General features: G+C 49.4%; 1 protein-coding gene across 1 annotated transcript in view; it reads left to right on the forward strand.

The window, feature by feature from the left end:
* Positions 1–14,417, forward strand: part of LOC129713069 (tetraspanin-5-like) — a 50,290-nt gene that overhangs the window by 23,880 nt on the left and 11,993 nt on the right. Inside the window, exons 2-5 of the mRNA XM_055661947.1 lie at positions 2,075–2,126; positions 5,517–5,660; positions 10,569–10,739; positions 13,213–13,338. Coding sequence (XP_055517922.1) covers positions 2,075–2,126; positions 5,517–5,660; positions 10,569–10,739; positions 13,213–13,338 — 493 coding nt within the window. The remainder of the gene's footprint in view (positions 1–2,074; positions 2,127–5,516; positions 5,661–10,568; positions 10,740–13,212; positions 13,339–14,417) is intronic.

Raw genomic sequence — 14,417 nt, forward strand, 5'->3', positions numbered from 1 at the left:
CGTGCAAACTCCACACAGACAGCACCTGGTGTCAGGATCAAACCCAGGGCTGCGGCACTGTGAGGCAGTAACTCTACCGCTGTGTTACCGTGATGCCCCCGGTGAGGGGAGAGCAGCTGATCTCAGTCACATGGATACAGGCTCTTCAGCCCACATTGTCCATATTGACCAAGTTGGATATTGGACTGGTCCCATTCACATGTAATTGGCCAATAACCCTCTAAACTCTTCCTATCCAAATGTGTTCAATGTCATAATGATCTCCGCTTGTGCAGCTTCATCAGGCAGATGATTCCTGATGATAGAGCAGGCAGCACAGGCAATGCCACCTGTGGTGCCAGTCAACCAGCAGGTGAGGCTGATGGCTCCAGAGCCTTTCTGCAGTTCCATTTTACGGGACCAACAGAGGTCACAGCCTCCGAGTAGAGTCCAGCGGTACCGGAATGTTCTGCCTGGGCCGCTGAGGGGCCGAGACACCGGCCCGCAAAGTGGGGCTTGGAAGTCAGCGATGGGGAAGGTGATCTGCCGGCTCTGGCCAGGCCGGAGTTCCAGAGCCCCATTGGTTGCACTAATCCAGATGAGGACGAGATCACCGCCTCATTTTCGGGAGGCTTCCGTAGTCGGGGGGGGGGGGGGGGGGGGGGATTTCAAGTGCGCTCTTGGAATTTTGTCCGGATTAAAGGAGGTGCCTGGACCATCAGTTGCCGGAAAATGAGTGGTGGATATTTACTCCAAATGCCGCCCCATCAACACCTTATATAACTGTAGCATGACTCCCAACTTCTCTACTCAATGCCCTGACTGATGAAGGCCATGTGACAGTTCTTGACCACAAAAGTGGGTTTTGGGGGAAAAGGCAGGAGAATGGGGTTAGGAGATAAAGATCAGCCATGATTGATTGGCAGAGGAAAGTAGATGGGCCGAATGGCCTTATTCTGCCCCTATCACTTATGACCTTCAGACGAAGAAGGGTCTCGACCCGAAACGTCGCCAATTCCTTCTCTCCACAGATGCTGCCTCACCCGCTGAGTTACTCCAGCATTTTATATCCACCATTCCTCTCATCATCTTGTACACTGAATATCTAAACTACTTATGTACCTGAAGATAACTATAATGTAGAGGACTCATCCACCTACCCCGTCTGCCCGTACGTGGCACTGCAGTAGAGTTGCTGCCTCACAGCACCAGAGAGCTTGGTTCGATCCTGACTACGGGTGCTGTCTGTATGGAGTTTGTACCTCCCCCCCCCCCCCCCCCCCCCCCCCCCCCCCCCCCCCCCATGACCAAGTGGGTTTTCTGCAGGTGCTCTGGTTTCCTCCAACACTCCAAAGATGTGCACACTTGTAGGTTAATTGGCTTCTGTAACAATTATAAATGTGTGTGGGATAGTGTTAGTGTTTGGGGATCATTGGTTGGCACGGACACGTAGGGCCTGTTTTTGCTCTGTGTAAGTAAACTGAAATTGGGTCTTAAATACTCAATCGTCAATTGTGCTTTACTTGTCACTTAGACAACTACACAGTCGTTTTGCATATATTACACACGTGGGCACCGCCATTATTGTCGCCATTATCCAGTCCGGTCGGCCCGCGCGCTCGATGTACTGGAGCAGTTCGCATCAACCGACGTCCCTCTCCTCTCCTCGCACGGCCATCTTTGTGTCCCAGGGCATCTCCTGCAGCTGACATTGGAGGCGTTAACCCGGTTTACCAGCCGACCAGTCCTTGCTCCTTGCGTCTGATGTCTCCAGTTCCCAGTTCCACCCACCGCCAACCTTCAGGCAGGTTCCCGGTCCTGCCAGCCGGGACTAGCCCTGTGTATGTACCCTTGCTCACCCACCTGTCTCCCCTCACTACCACCTCCTGCCCACACGCGCCCACCTGCCCATCTGCTCCTACTTGTAACACCACCCCTTCCTGTAGCAGGTTCTGCATTTTAAACCCACAACAGCTGTGAAGTGAATCCACTTTATTATTTACACTTGTTTTGTGTGGCTGCCTGTTGAACTGTGCTCTCCCTCTCTCTCTCTCTCTCTCTCGCTCGCTCACTCTCTCTCTCTCTCTCTCTTGCAGGTGGCAGGTGCTGGGCTCCTTGCAATCACCTTCTGGGCGTGGAATGAGAAGGTAAGCTTGCTGTGTCTCCCTGATCAACCCATCCTTGGGCACTGGGCATCGGGGGCACAACTTGCGGTGAGAAGAGTTGGTGCAGCGGTAGAGTTGCTGTCTTACAGCGCCAGAGACCCGGGTTTGATCTTGACTACAGGAGCTGTCTATGTGGAGTTTGTACATTCTCCCCATGACCTGCATGAGTTTTCTCCAGTTTCCTCCCACAATCCAAAGATGTACAGGTTTGTAGGTTGATTGGTTTTGTATAATTGTAAATTGTCTGTAGTATGTGTTGGATAGTGTTCATGTACAGGGGTCTGTAGTATGTGTTGGATAGTGTTCATGTACAGGGGTCGCTGGTATGTGTTGGATATTGTTCATGTACAGGGGTCGCTGGTATGTGTTGGATAGTGTTCATGTACAGGGGTCGCTGGTATGTGTTGGATAGTGTTCATGTACAGGGGTCACTGGTATGTGTTGGATAGTGTTCATGTACAGGGGTCTGTAGTATGTGTTGGATAGTGTTCATGTACAGGGGTCGCTGGTATGTGTTGGATAGTGTTCATGTACAGGGGTCGCTGGTATGTGTTGGATAGTGTTCATGTACAGGGGTCACTGGTCGGTGTTGGATAGTATTCATGTACAGGGGTCGCTGGTCGGTGCCGACACGGTGGCCAAAGGGCTGTTTTCACAATGTATCTCTAAACTAAACCAAACCAGAGGTTGGGTCTCCGCCCAAAGTCATTACACCCTCATCAGTCAGAGGGTGGTGAATCAGTGGAATTCTTTGCCACAGACGTCTGTGGAGGCCATGTCAATGGGTATTTTAATGGGGCAGATTGACACATTATTGGTTCATACAGGTGGCGGAGGTTATCGGGAGGAGAATAGGATTGAGAAGGAAAGATAGATCAGCCATGGTTGAATGGCATAGTAGACTTGATGGGCCGAATGACTTCATTCAGCTCCTATGGCTATGAACATATGAAGGACCAAAAGTGTGGACCGGGGTATATTGGGGATGGGCAGCGCTGGATGTGTGAGATTAGCGCACGCTGTCCAGTTTGTGAATATCACTCCCTGATGCTATATAAATGCACAATATTGTTCACCCTGACATGGCCCCAACGTCTTGCTAACTCTTGCTAACTCTCCCTCGACGCTTCCCCTTTAGTTTAGTTTAGAGATACAGCGCGGAAACAGGCTCTTCGTCCCACCGATTCCGCATCGACCAGCGATCCCTGCACTAACACACGCCAGGGGACCTATTCACCTAGGTTGAATAAGTTAGGTCTTTATTCTCTGGAGCGCAGAAGGTTAAGGGGGGACCTGATAGAGGTCTTTAAAATGATGAGAGGGATAGACAGAGTTGATGTGGACAAGCTTTTCCCTTTGAGAATAGGGAAGATTCAAACAAAAGGACATGACTTCAGAATTAAGGGACAGAAGTTTAGGGGTAATATGAGGGGGAACTTCTTTACGCAGAGAGTGGTGGCGGTGTGGAATGAGCTCCCAGTGGAAGTGGTGGAGGCAGGTTCATTGGTATCATTTAAAACTAAATTGGATAGGCATATGGATGAGAAGGGAATGGAGGGTTATGGTACGAGTGCAGGCAGGTGGGACTAAGGGGAAAAAAAATTTGTTCGGCATGGACTTGTAGGGCCGAGATGGCCTGTTTCCGTGCTGTAATTGTTATATGGTTATATGGTTATAGGGACAATTTACACTTGTACCAAGCCAACTAATCTACAAACCCCTACGTCTATGAAGTGTGGGAGGAAACTGAAGATCTCAGAGAAAACCCACACAGGTCATGGGAAAACGTACGAACTCCGTACAGAGAGCCCCATTAGTCAGGATCGAACCCGGGTCTCTGGCACAGCAACTCTACCCGCTGCGCCACCGTGCCACCCGTCTTGAGCTGCAGGAGTTTCACAGCACGTTGGTGATCAAGGGTTGGGGTCCGTGCTGCACCCTCAACCCTTCTCCCTTCGGCCCGACACACCCAATGCAAGGGCAGTGCCCCCTGGCGATGTCTCATGGCAGTGATGGGCATCCGTGCTGAGCCGAGCAACCGCGTGCTCCCGCAGTCAGCCCGCGGAGTGTGAGTGGGCACAGGTGATGAGTGGGTGGTCGGGGCACAGGTGTCTGGGTGAGCGTAGATCCCATCCTGAGAGAGGAGAGACACAAAGCACTGGAGTAACAGGCAGCATCTCTGGCGAGAAGGAATGGGTGGCGTTTCAGCTTGAGACCCTTCTTCAAGCTGCCTGTCTATTTTCAGTGTAAACCAGCATCTGCAGTTCCTTCGTACAAATATTCTTCAATACTGAATATTAAATAATAATGTCTCCATTCTCGGTAGGGATACATTCTGCCCCCAGTGTCCCAGAAACCCCCCAGGGTGCCCGTGAACACCGCAGAGTCCCTCTCTAGTCCCACCCGGGCACAGACGTAACCACGGATAAGAGGGTTATATCTGTGTCTTAGTGTCAGCCCTGTCTACATCAAATACATTAATGGTGTCAGGTAGGATTGCCAACTTTCTCACTCCCAAATAAGGGACAAATTCCCCACGGCAATTTGTTGACCGAATCTGCGCGGCTGGGTGAATGATGAGTTGTCCCGGGTGCTGGACTGTACACAAAGCCCAGCCGGGCGGGCCAGCTGAGGAGTTTTGGCCCGGGTGCCGGAGGCGTGCGAAGTTGCGCGCATATTCCGGCACCCCATCCAACTGATCAACCGATGAGCAGCCATGGTGTCGACGGTAAGCGAAGGTTGGACAGCTGGCCGGGTTGCTGTCCGACGGGGCCACGGGCGAGGTGCTGCTCCTGCACTACGTCGGGACCGGTGAGGTGGGTCCGGACGTGGCGCTCCGACCCACAGTCCCCTCGACCCGAGTAGTAGCTGTCAAATACGGGACAACGGCGATCCCGTGTGGCACAAACCAATTTAGCCCAATATACAGGATGTCCTAGCTAATACGTGACAGTTGGCAACTCCAGTGTCAGGTCTGTCTGTATCTTTCAGTTGACTGGATAGCATGCACAAAAGCTTCACGTGACAAACTGTAAACTAAACAAGGTTAACGATTTCAGACTTAGTGTCAGTCTTGTCTCTGTTACACAGGTTAACAGTGTCAATCCTGTCTGTTAGCCAGGTTAACAATGCTGGCCCTGGTATCGGCCCTGCCTTGTGTGTGCGCCAGGTTAACAGTGTTGGCCCTGGGCCGTGTGTGTGTGTGTGTGTGTGTGCAGGTTAACAGTGTTGGCCCTGGGCCGTGTGTGTGTGTGTGTGTGCAGGTTAACAGTGTTGGCCCTGGGCCGTGTGTGTGTGCAAGTTAACAGTGTTGGCCCTGGGCCTTGTGTGTGTGTGTGTGCAGGTTAATGCTGGTGTTTCCTCCATTACCAGGGCGTGTTGAACATCCAGTCGATCACGGAGCTGAAAGGCTTCGACCCAGTCTGGGTGATTCTCACGGTGGGCCTGCTGACCTTTATCCTGGGCTTTGCTGGCTGCATTGGAGCCCTGCGTGAAAACATCTGCCTGCTCAAGTTTGTGAGTATCACACCCTGCACTCAGAAACATTCTGTTTAAGAAACGTTTAAGATAAGTTTATGATAAGTTTTATTCTACAATTGGAGAGGGAGAAGGGTAAATCAGATGTGTCGGTGTTACAGTTGAGCAAAGGGGACTATGGGGCCATGAGGGAGGAGCTGGCCAAAGTTGACTGGAAAGATACCCTAGCAGGGATGACAGTGGAACAACAATGGCAGGTATTTCTGGGAATAATACAGAAGGTGCAGGATCAGGTCATTCCAAAGAGGAAGAAAGATTCCAAGGGGAGTAAGGGGCGACCGTGGCTGACAAGGGAAGTCAGGGACAGTATAAAAATAAAAGGGAAGTACAATGTAGCAAAGATGAGCGGGAAGCAAGAGGATTGGGTAAAGTTTAAAGAGCAAGAGAAATGCCGGTAACTAAAAAGGCAATACGGGGAGAAAAGATGAGGTACGAAGGTAAACTAGCCAAGAATATAAAGGAGGATAGTAAAAGCTTCTTTTGGTATGTGAAGAGGAAAAAAATAGTTCATAAGGCCAAGGTTGGACCCTTGAAGACTGAAACGGGTAAATTTATTATGGGGAACATGGAAATGGCAGATGAGTTGAACAGGCACTTGGGATCTGTCTTCACTAAGGAGAACACAAACAATCTCCCTGATGTACTAGTGGCCAGAGGATCTGGGGTAACGGAGGAACTGAAGGAAATTCACAATAGGCAGAAAATGGTGTTGGATAGACTGATGGGACTGAAGGCTGATAAATCCCCATGGCCTGATGGTCTGCATCCCAGGGTATTTAAGGAAGTGGCTCTAGAAATCGTGGGGGCATTGGTGATCATTTTCCAATGTTCTATAGATTTGGGATCAATTCCTGTGGATTGGAGGGTAGCTAATGTTATCCCACTCTTTAAGAAAGGCGGCAGAGAGAAAATGGGGAATTATAGACCAGTTAGCCTGATATCGGTGGTGGGGAAGAAGCTGGAGTCAATAATAAAAGATGAGATAGCCGCATTTTGGATAGCAGTAACAGGATCGGTCCGAGCAAGCATGGATTTACGAATGTGAAATCATGCTTGACTAAAATTCTGGAATTTTTTGAGGATGTAACTAGGAAAATGGACAAGGCAGAGCCAATGGATGTAGTGCACCTGGACATTCAGAAAGCATTTGATAACGTCACACATAGGAAATTAATGGGCAAAATTAGAGCACATGGTATTGGGGGTAGGATGCTGACATGGATAGAAAATTGGTTGGCAGACAGGAAACAAAGGGTAGGAATTAAAGGGTCCCTTTCAGAATGGCAGGCAGTGACTAGTGGGGTACTGCAAGGCTTGGTGCTGGAACCACAGCTATTTACAATATACATTAATGACTTGGATGAAGGGATTACAAGTAACATTAGCAAATTTGCAGATGACACAAAGCTAGGTGGCAGTATGAACCGTGAGGAGAATGCTATGAGGATGAAAGGTGACTTGGACAGGTTGGGTGAGTGGGCAGATGCATGGCAGATGCAGTTTAATGTGGATAAATGTGAGGTTATCCACTTTGGTTCACGAGGCTAATTGCTGGGATGGCGGGAATGTCAAGTGTTGATAGATTAGAGCGGCTGGGCTTGTATACTCTGGAGTTTTGAAAGATGAGAGGGGATCTTATTGAAACATAAGATTATTAAGGGTTTGGACACGCTAGAGGCAGGAAACATGTTCCCAATGTTGGGGGAGTCCAGAACCAGGGGCCATAGTTTAAGAATAAATGGTAAGCCATTTAGAACGGAGATGTGGAAAAACGTTTTCACACAGAGTTGTGAGTGTGTGGAATTCTCTGCCTCAGAGTGGAGGCTGGTTCTCTGGATGCTTTCAAGAGAGAGTTAGATAGAGCTCTTACGGATAGCGAAGTTAAGGGATATAGAGAGCAGGAACGGGGTACTGTTGGGGATGATCAGCCATGATCACATTGAATGGCGGTGCTGGTTCGAAGGGCCGAATGACCTACACCTGCACCTATTGTCTATTGTCTATTATGAGGGGAATGGAAAGGGTAATTCCACACGAGTTCCACTTTTACCCAGAGCATGGGTATTGAGAACCAGAGGACATAGGTTTAAGGTGAGGGGGTAAAAGATTTAATTGAATCCTGAGAGACAACTTTTCTTTTATACAAAGGATGGCAGATATATGGAACGAGCTGCCGGAGGAGATAGTTGAGGCAATGTTTAAGAAACATTTAGACAGGTGCATGGATAGTTTGTAAGAAGGAACTTACAGATGCAGATGCTGGTTTAAACCGAAGATTGACACAAAGCTGAAGTAACTCAGTGGGACAGGCAGCATCTCTGGGGATCTTATAGAAACATAAATTATAAAAGGACTGGACAAGCTAGATGCAGGAAAAATGTTCCCAATGTTGGGAACATTTTCACACAGAAACCAGAGGCCACAGTCTTAGAATAAAGGGGAAGCCATTTAAGACTGAGGTGAGAAAAAAACTTTTCACCCTGAGTTGTGAATTTGTGGAATTCCCTGCCACAGAGGGCAGTGGAGGCCAAGTCACTGGATGGATTTAAGAGAGTTAGATAGCGCTGTAGGGGCTAGTGGAATCAAGGGATATGCGGAGAAGGCAGGCATGGGTTATTGATTGGGGAACGATCTGTCATGATCACAGTGATTGGCGGTGCTGGATCGAATGGCCTCCTCCTGCACCTATTTTTCCTATGTTTCTGGAGAGAAGGAATGGGTGACTTTTCAGGTCGAGATCCTTTGGTTTCGAGGGATATGGGCCAAGTGCAGGCAGGTGGGACTGGTGTAGATGGGACATGTTGGTCGGTGTGGGTAGGTTGGGCCGAGGGGCATGTTTCCGCACTGTATCACTCTATGACTAAAGGCCTTTACTCATTGTTCTCCACCTGTTCATCTCATCCCCACTCCTGATGGGTCATTGCTTCACAGCGCCAGAGACCCGGGTTTGATCCAGACTACGGGTGCTGCCTGTACGGAATTTGTATGTTCCCCGTGTGACCACATGGATTTTCTCCGGGTACTCCCGTTTTCTCACACACTCCAAAGACATACAGATTTGCAGGTTAATTGGCCGTAAAAATTGTAAATTGTCCCTAGTGTGTAGGATAGTGTTAGCTTACGGGCAGTGCAGATCTGATGGGCCGAAGGGCCTGTTTCCACGCTGTATCTCTAAAGTCTAAAGTAAAGCTGCAGCCTCACAATGCCAGAATCCTGGGTACAATCCTGACCTTGGATGCTGTCCGTGCGGAGTTTGCACGTTCACCCTGTGACCACTCGGGTTTTCTCTGGGTGCTCCGGTTTCCTCCAACATCCCAAAGACAAGCGGGTTTGCAGGTTAATTGGCCCTCTGTAAATCACTCCTTGTGTAGGGAGTGGATGAGAGAGTGGGATAGCATGGAACTATTCATTGAACGATGGTCGGTGTGGACTGTGTGGGCTGAATATCTCACACCATATCTATTAAATAAAATCAAGAACTGAACTAAATACACAAACAACTAGTTTAGCAAGCGAGTAATCTGTTGTTTTTCTACAGATGAAGACTTGATTTGAATGAGGGCGGGTTTGTATGGGAATAACCTCTAACTGGGACATGCTCGGTGTGAATTTGCAGGGAGGTCGAGAAAGGAGGAAATGATTCTTATCAGCTTTTAGAAAAGAAGCTTTGCATAGGGGCAGAGGAGGTTTACCAGAATGTTATAAATAAGTGGTTTATACCAAAGATAGACAAAAAATGTTTGAAATCAGGCAGCATCTGGGGAGAGAATCCATTTTCTCCAGAGATGCTGACGTGTCTATGTGAGTTATGGCAGAATGATGCCGGGATTCTGGGGAATTAGCTACAACGAGAGGTTGGGCAGATATGGATTGAGTGGAACTACTAGAAGTATATCAAATTATGAGAGGCATGGATTGGGTCAAAACCTTGTTCCCAGGGTGGGAATGTCAAAGACTAGAGGGCAAGGTTGTGTTTTACAGTGTGGGTGGGTGCCTGTAACTCACTTCCCTTGATGTTGTGGACGCTGAGAGGACAGTGGTGTTTTTTGGATGGGCTCATGGATATGGAGGGATATGGATCACGTGCAGGCAAAGAGAATAGTTTAACTTGGCATCATATTGGGCACATCCATTGTGGGGTGAAGCTGCTGTGCCACAGTGCTGCCCCTCAGGGCGGGGATGAGGTGAACAGGTGGAGGACTATGGTGGCATAGCGGTAGAGTTGCTGCCTTACAGCGACAGAGACTCGGGTTCAATCCTGACTACAGGTGCTGTCTGTACGGAGTATGTACATTCTCCCCGTGACCGCGAGGGTTTTCTCCAGTTTCTTCCCACAATCCAAAGGCGTACAGGTTTGTAGGTTAACCTGCCCCATCTACACTAGTCCCACCTGCCTGTATTTGGCCCATATCCCTGTAAACTGGTCCTATCCATGTACCTGTCTAAACGTTTCTTAAACTTTGGGATAGTCCCTACCTCGACTACTTCCTGTGGCAGCTTGTTCCCTATTCCCACCACCTTTGTGTGAAAAAGATACCTGTCAGATTCCTATTAAATCTTTCCCCCATCACCCTAAACTTATACCCTCTGGTTACGGCCTACCTTGCTTGTTACCTTCTCCCGACTCTCAGTCTGACGAAGGGTCTCGACCCGAAACGTCACCTATTCCTTTTCTCCAGAGATGCTGCCTGACCCGCTGAGTTACTCCAGCTTTTAGTGTCTATCCTCTGGTCCTCGATTCACCTACTCTGGACAAGAGACTGTGCGTCTACCTGATCTATTCCCCTCATGATGTTATACACTGATCACACTGGGGGAGATGAGGGTTGGGGGTTCCAGTGCCTGCCTGTTCTGCATGAGCCCATGGTTTGCCATCCTGTTTTGCAGTTCTCGCTGATCATCGGCACGATCTTCACGGTGGAGTTGGCGGCGGGGATCCTGGGCTTTGTGTTCCAGGACTGGGTGAAGGAGCAGGTGCAGAGCTTTGTCCGAGACAACATCGGGGTGTATCGAGAGGACATCGACCTGCAGAACCTCATTGATGCCATTCAGAAATACGTACGTGTTCCTCTCCCCTGTGCTTCCCCATCCGCTGCTGCAGGAGAGTGGGATGTGTCACCACGGGAACCCCAAACACCAGCGGTAGAGTTGCTGCCTCACAGCGCCAGAGACCCGGCTTCCAACCTGACTATGGGTGATGTCTGTACACAGTTTGTACGTTCTCCCCGTGACCCCCCACGTGGGTTTTCTCCGGGTGCTCCGGTTTCCAGCCACACTACATAGACGTGCAGGTTTGTAGGTTATTTGGCTTCGGTAAAATTGTAAATTGTCCGAGTGCGCATAAGATGGCGTTAGTGTGCGGTGATTGCTGGTCGGCGTGGACTAGGTGGGCCGAAGGGCCTGTTTCCGCTCTGTATTTCTTAACTAAAATAAATCTGCTGCAAAGATGAGGACATTCGGATTATTTAAAAAAAAAAAAGGTTTATTTGTTCATTTTAGAAATACAACATTGAAACAGAGCCCTGGGCCCACTGTGTCCGTGCAAACCAGCGGTCACCCATTCACACTAGTTCCATGTTATCCCACTCCCTACACATTGGCGGTAAGTTACTGGAGGGCTGATTAACCTACAAACCCACACGTGTCTTGTGTTCCCAAGTGGCAGTTGTGGGTTGCAGACAGCGGGAGTTTGGAGATGAGTCGATAAGTGTAGGAAGGAACTGCAGATGCTGGTTCATGCCGAAGATAGACACAAAATGCTGGAGTAACTCAGCGGGACAGGCAGCATCTCTGGATAGAAGGACAATTTGGTTCAAGACTCTTCTGCATTTACCCCAGCATTGGCATCTATCTTCTGAGTCGATACGTTGCAGGGCACCTGAAGACTTTGTAGTCTGATCAGTGTCTCTTACAACACAACCGTTAAGTTACCTTCATAAGTTTAGTTTAGAGATATAGCATGGAAACAGGCTAATTAGCTTATGCAACTTCTCCCCAGAGTGTAGGATAGTGTTAATGTACGGGGTGATCACTGATCGGTGCGGAAGGGCCTGTTGCCACGTTGTATCTCTAAAGTAAACTAAACCTTGGCGTTCAACACCATCATCCCCTCCAAACATATCAAGCACAGGGAACTGTGTCTCTGTTTATTCCCGTGTGACTGGATCCTTGACGAGAGAGAGAGAGAGAGAGAGAGAGAGGAGAGAGAGAGAGGATAATGATGAGAGGGAGACTCGATAATGATGAGAGGCGGGAGATGGATAATCTGGTTGAGTTGTGTCAGAATTACAACATTGGCCTTCAGGAAGGGAAGGCTGAGGGTCCACAACGTGTCTTGTGATGGGACGGTGGTGGTGAGAGGGAAGATCTTCAAGTTCCTGGGTGTGCGTACCTCTGGATGATCTATCCAGGGCTCCACACATTAATGTCATCACAACGAAAGCCCATCCTGCTCACAATCTCACCAAACACTCTACCATGGAGAGCGTACTCGCATTACAGCTTAGTTCAGTGACCTGACAGCCCAGAAACGGAGGAGGCTACAGGAGGCGCTGCCTCAAGAACACAGCTAGCATCATCACAAACCCACACCACCCTGCCCACACACTCATCTCTTGGTTTTCTTCATTAGTACATGTGTTGGGTTATCGGGGAGAATGTGGTTGAGAGAGAAAGATAGATCAGCCATGATTGAATAGAGTAGTGGGCGTGATGGGCCGAATGGCCTAATTCTGCTCCTTGAATTTATGAACTATCTCCCTGCTACATCAGGAAAAGGTGCAGGAGCCTGAGAACCGTGATCTCCAGGTTCAAGAACAGCTTCATGCTCTTGAACACAGCACATCCTTAACCACAATCTTGCATCAGCACCGGGCTACGGAGTCAGAAGAAGGGTCCCGACCCGAAACGTCACCTCTCCAGAGATGCTGCCTGACCCCACCCGCTGAGATACTCCAGCACTTTGTGTCTAGCTTTTTAAAGCAGCTTCTGCAGTTCCATGGTTCACTGGTGGACTTTGTTTTGGCTGCACTACACAATAATGCTCTGACAATCTACAGTAACTGACCACTTACTGAGCCATTGTTTATCCTGAACTCTTGCCATTGGAACTTCACATTGGGAGCTGCCCTGTTTCCTATCAGGCGGGAACAGACTTGAAACCACTTCCTCTGTGGGTGCTGTTTCCTGTTTGTCAATCGTGGCTTCCTGCCCTGTGAATACACCTCCTTCTCTCCCCCTCCTCCCTCCCCCCTCCTCTTCCCCCTCCCTCCCCCCTCCTCCCACACTGCTTCCTCCCTCCCTCTTCCTCCTTCTCTGCTTCTCCCCTCTCTCCCCTCTCCCCTCCCCCTCTCTCCCCTCTCTCCCCTCTCTCCCCCCCTCTCTCCCCTCTCTCCCCCTCTCTCCCCTCTCTCCCCTCTCTCCCCTCTCTCCCCTCTCTCCCCTCTCTCCCCCCTCCCCCCTCTCCCCTCTCTCCCCTCTCTCTCCTCCCCCCTCTCTGCCTCCTCTCACCACTCTACCTCCTCTCCCACAGATGCAGTGCTGCGGTGCTGGTGGCGTTGACGACTGGAACAACAACGTCTACTTCAACTGTTCGGAGGACAACGGGAGCCGGGAGCGGTGTGGCGTTCCCTTCTCCTGCTGCATCCCTGACCCCGCAGTAAGTATGGACACCCTTCTCCACGCTGACCAACACTGCATTCCCAACTCGTGTTCACCACTAAAACCACAAGTGTACAAAATCAATTGGTTAATGCACAGGGTTCTGTTAGAGTTGTGTCAGTTCTTGGCACCATGTTGTAAGAAAGATATTGTCAAGCTGGAAAGATAAGATCATGTGACAGGAGCAGGATTTGGCCATTCGGCCCATTCAATCTCTCCCTCCTAATCGCATTCTCCTGCCTTCTTCCCATAATCCCTGACACCTGTACTAATCAAGAATCTATATCTGCCTTAAATATATTCACTCAATTGGTTTCCACTTTCTTCTGTGGCAAAGAATTCCATAGATTCACCACCTGCTGACAAAAAAAATCTCCTCATCTCCTTCCTAAAATAACCACCGTAAATTGGACTAGCAGCACCTCATATTTTGCTTGTGCAGTTTACACCCCAGTGGTATGAATATTGACTTCTCTAATTTCAGGCAATCCCTGCTTTCTCCTCCCCTTCTTAGCTCTCCCTCGGCCCACTGCCTCTGCCCTCTTCCTTTCTTCTTCCCGCCCCCCCCCCCCCCCCCCCCCCCCCCACCCTCGCATCTGTCTGAAGAAGGGTCTCGACCCGAAACGTGGCCTATTTCCTTCGCTCAATAGATGCTGCCTCACCCACTGAGTTTTTGCAGCATTTTTGTCGACCTGGGATCATTGTTGTAAACCTCCTCTCCAGAATCAGCACATCCTTCCTCAGATATGGAGGCCAAAATTGGTCACAATATTCCAAATGTGGCCTGACCAGCGCACTATAGAGCCTCAGCATTACATTCCTGTTTTGTATATACGCCCTCTTGAAATAAATGTTAGCATTGAGTTTGCTTTCTTTACTACCGATTCGACTTGCAGATTCACTTTTTGGGAATCCTGCACCAACACTCCCAAGTCCCTTTGCACCTTCGATTTATGGAATCTCTCCCCATTTAGAAAATAATCTACGCTTTTATTCCTACTACCAAAATGAATGACTCCACAATTTGCTACACTATATTCCATCTGCCACTTGTCTGCCCACTCTCCCAATCTATCC

The sequence above is a fragment of the Leucoraja erinacea genome, chromosome 34 (assembly GCF_028641065.1).
Source record: "Leucoraja erinacea ecotype New England chromosome 34, Leri_hhj_1, whole genome shotgun sequence".
Classification (NCBI taxonomy): domain Eukaryota; kingdom Metazoa; phylum Chordata; class Chondrichthyes; order Rajiformes; family Rajidae; genus Leucoraja; species Leucoraja erinaceus.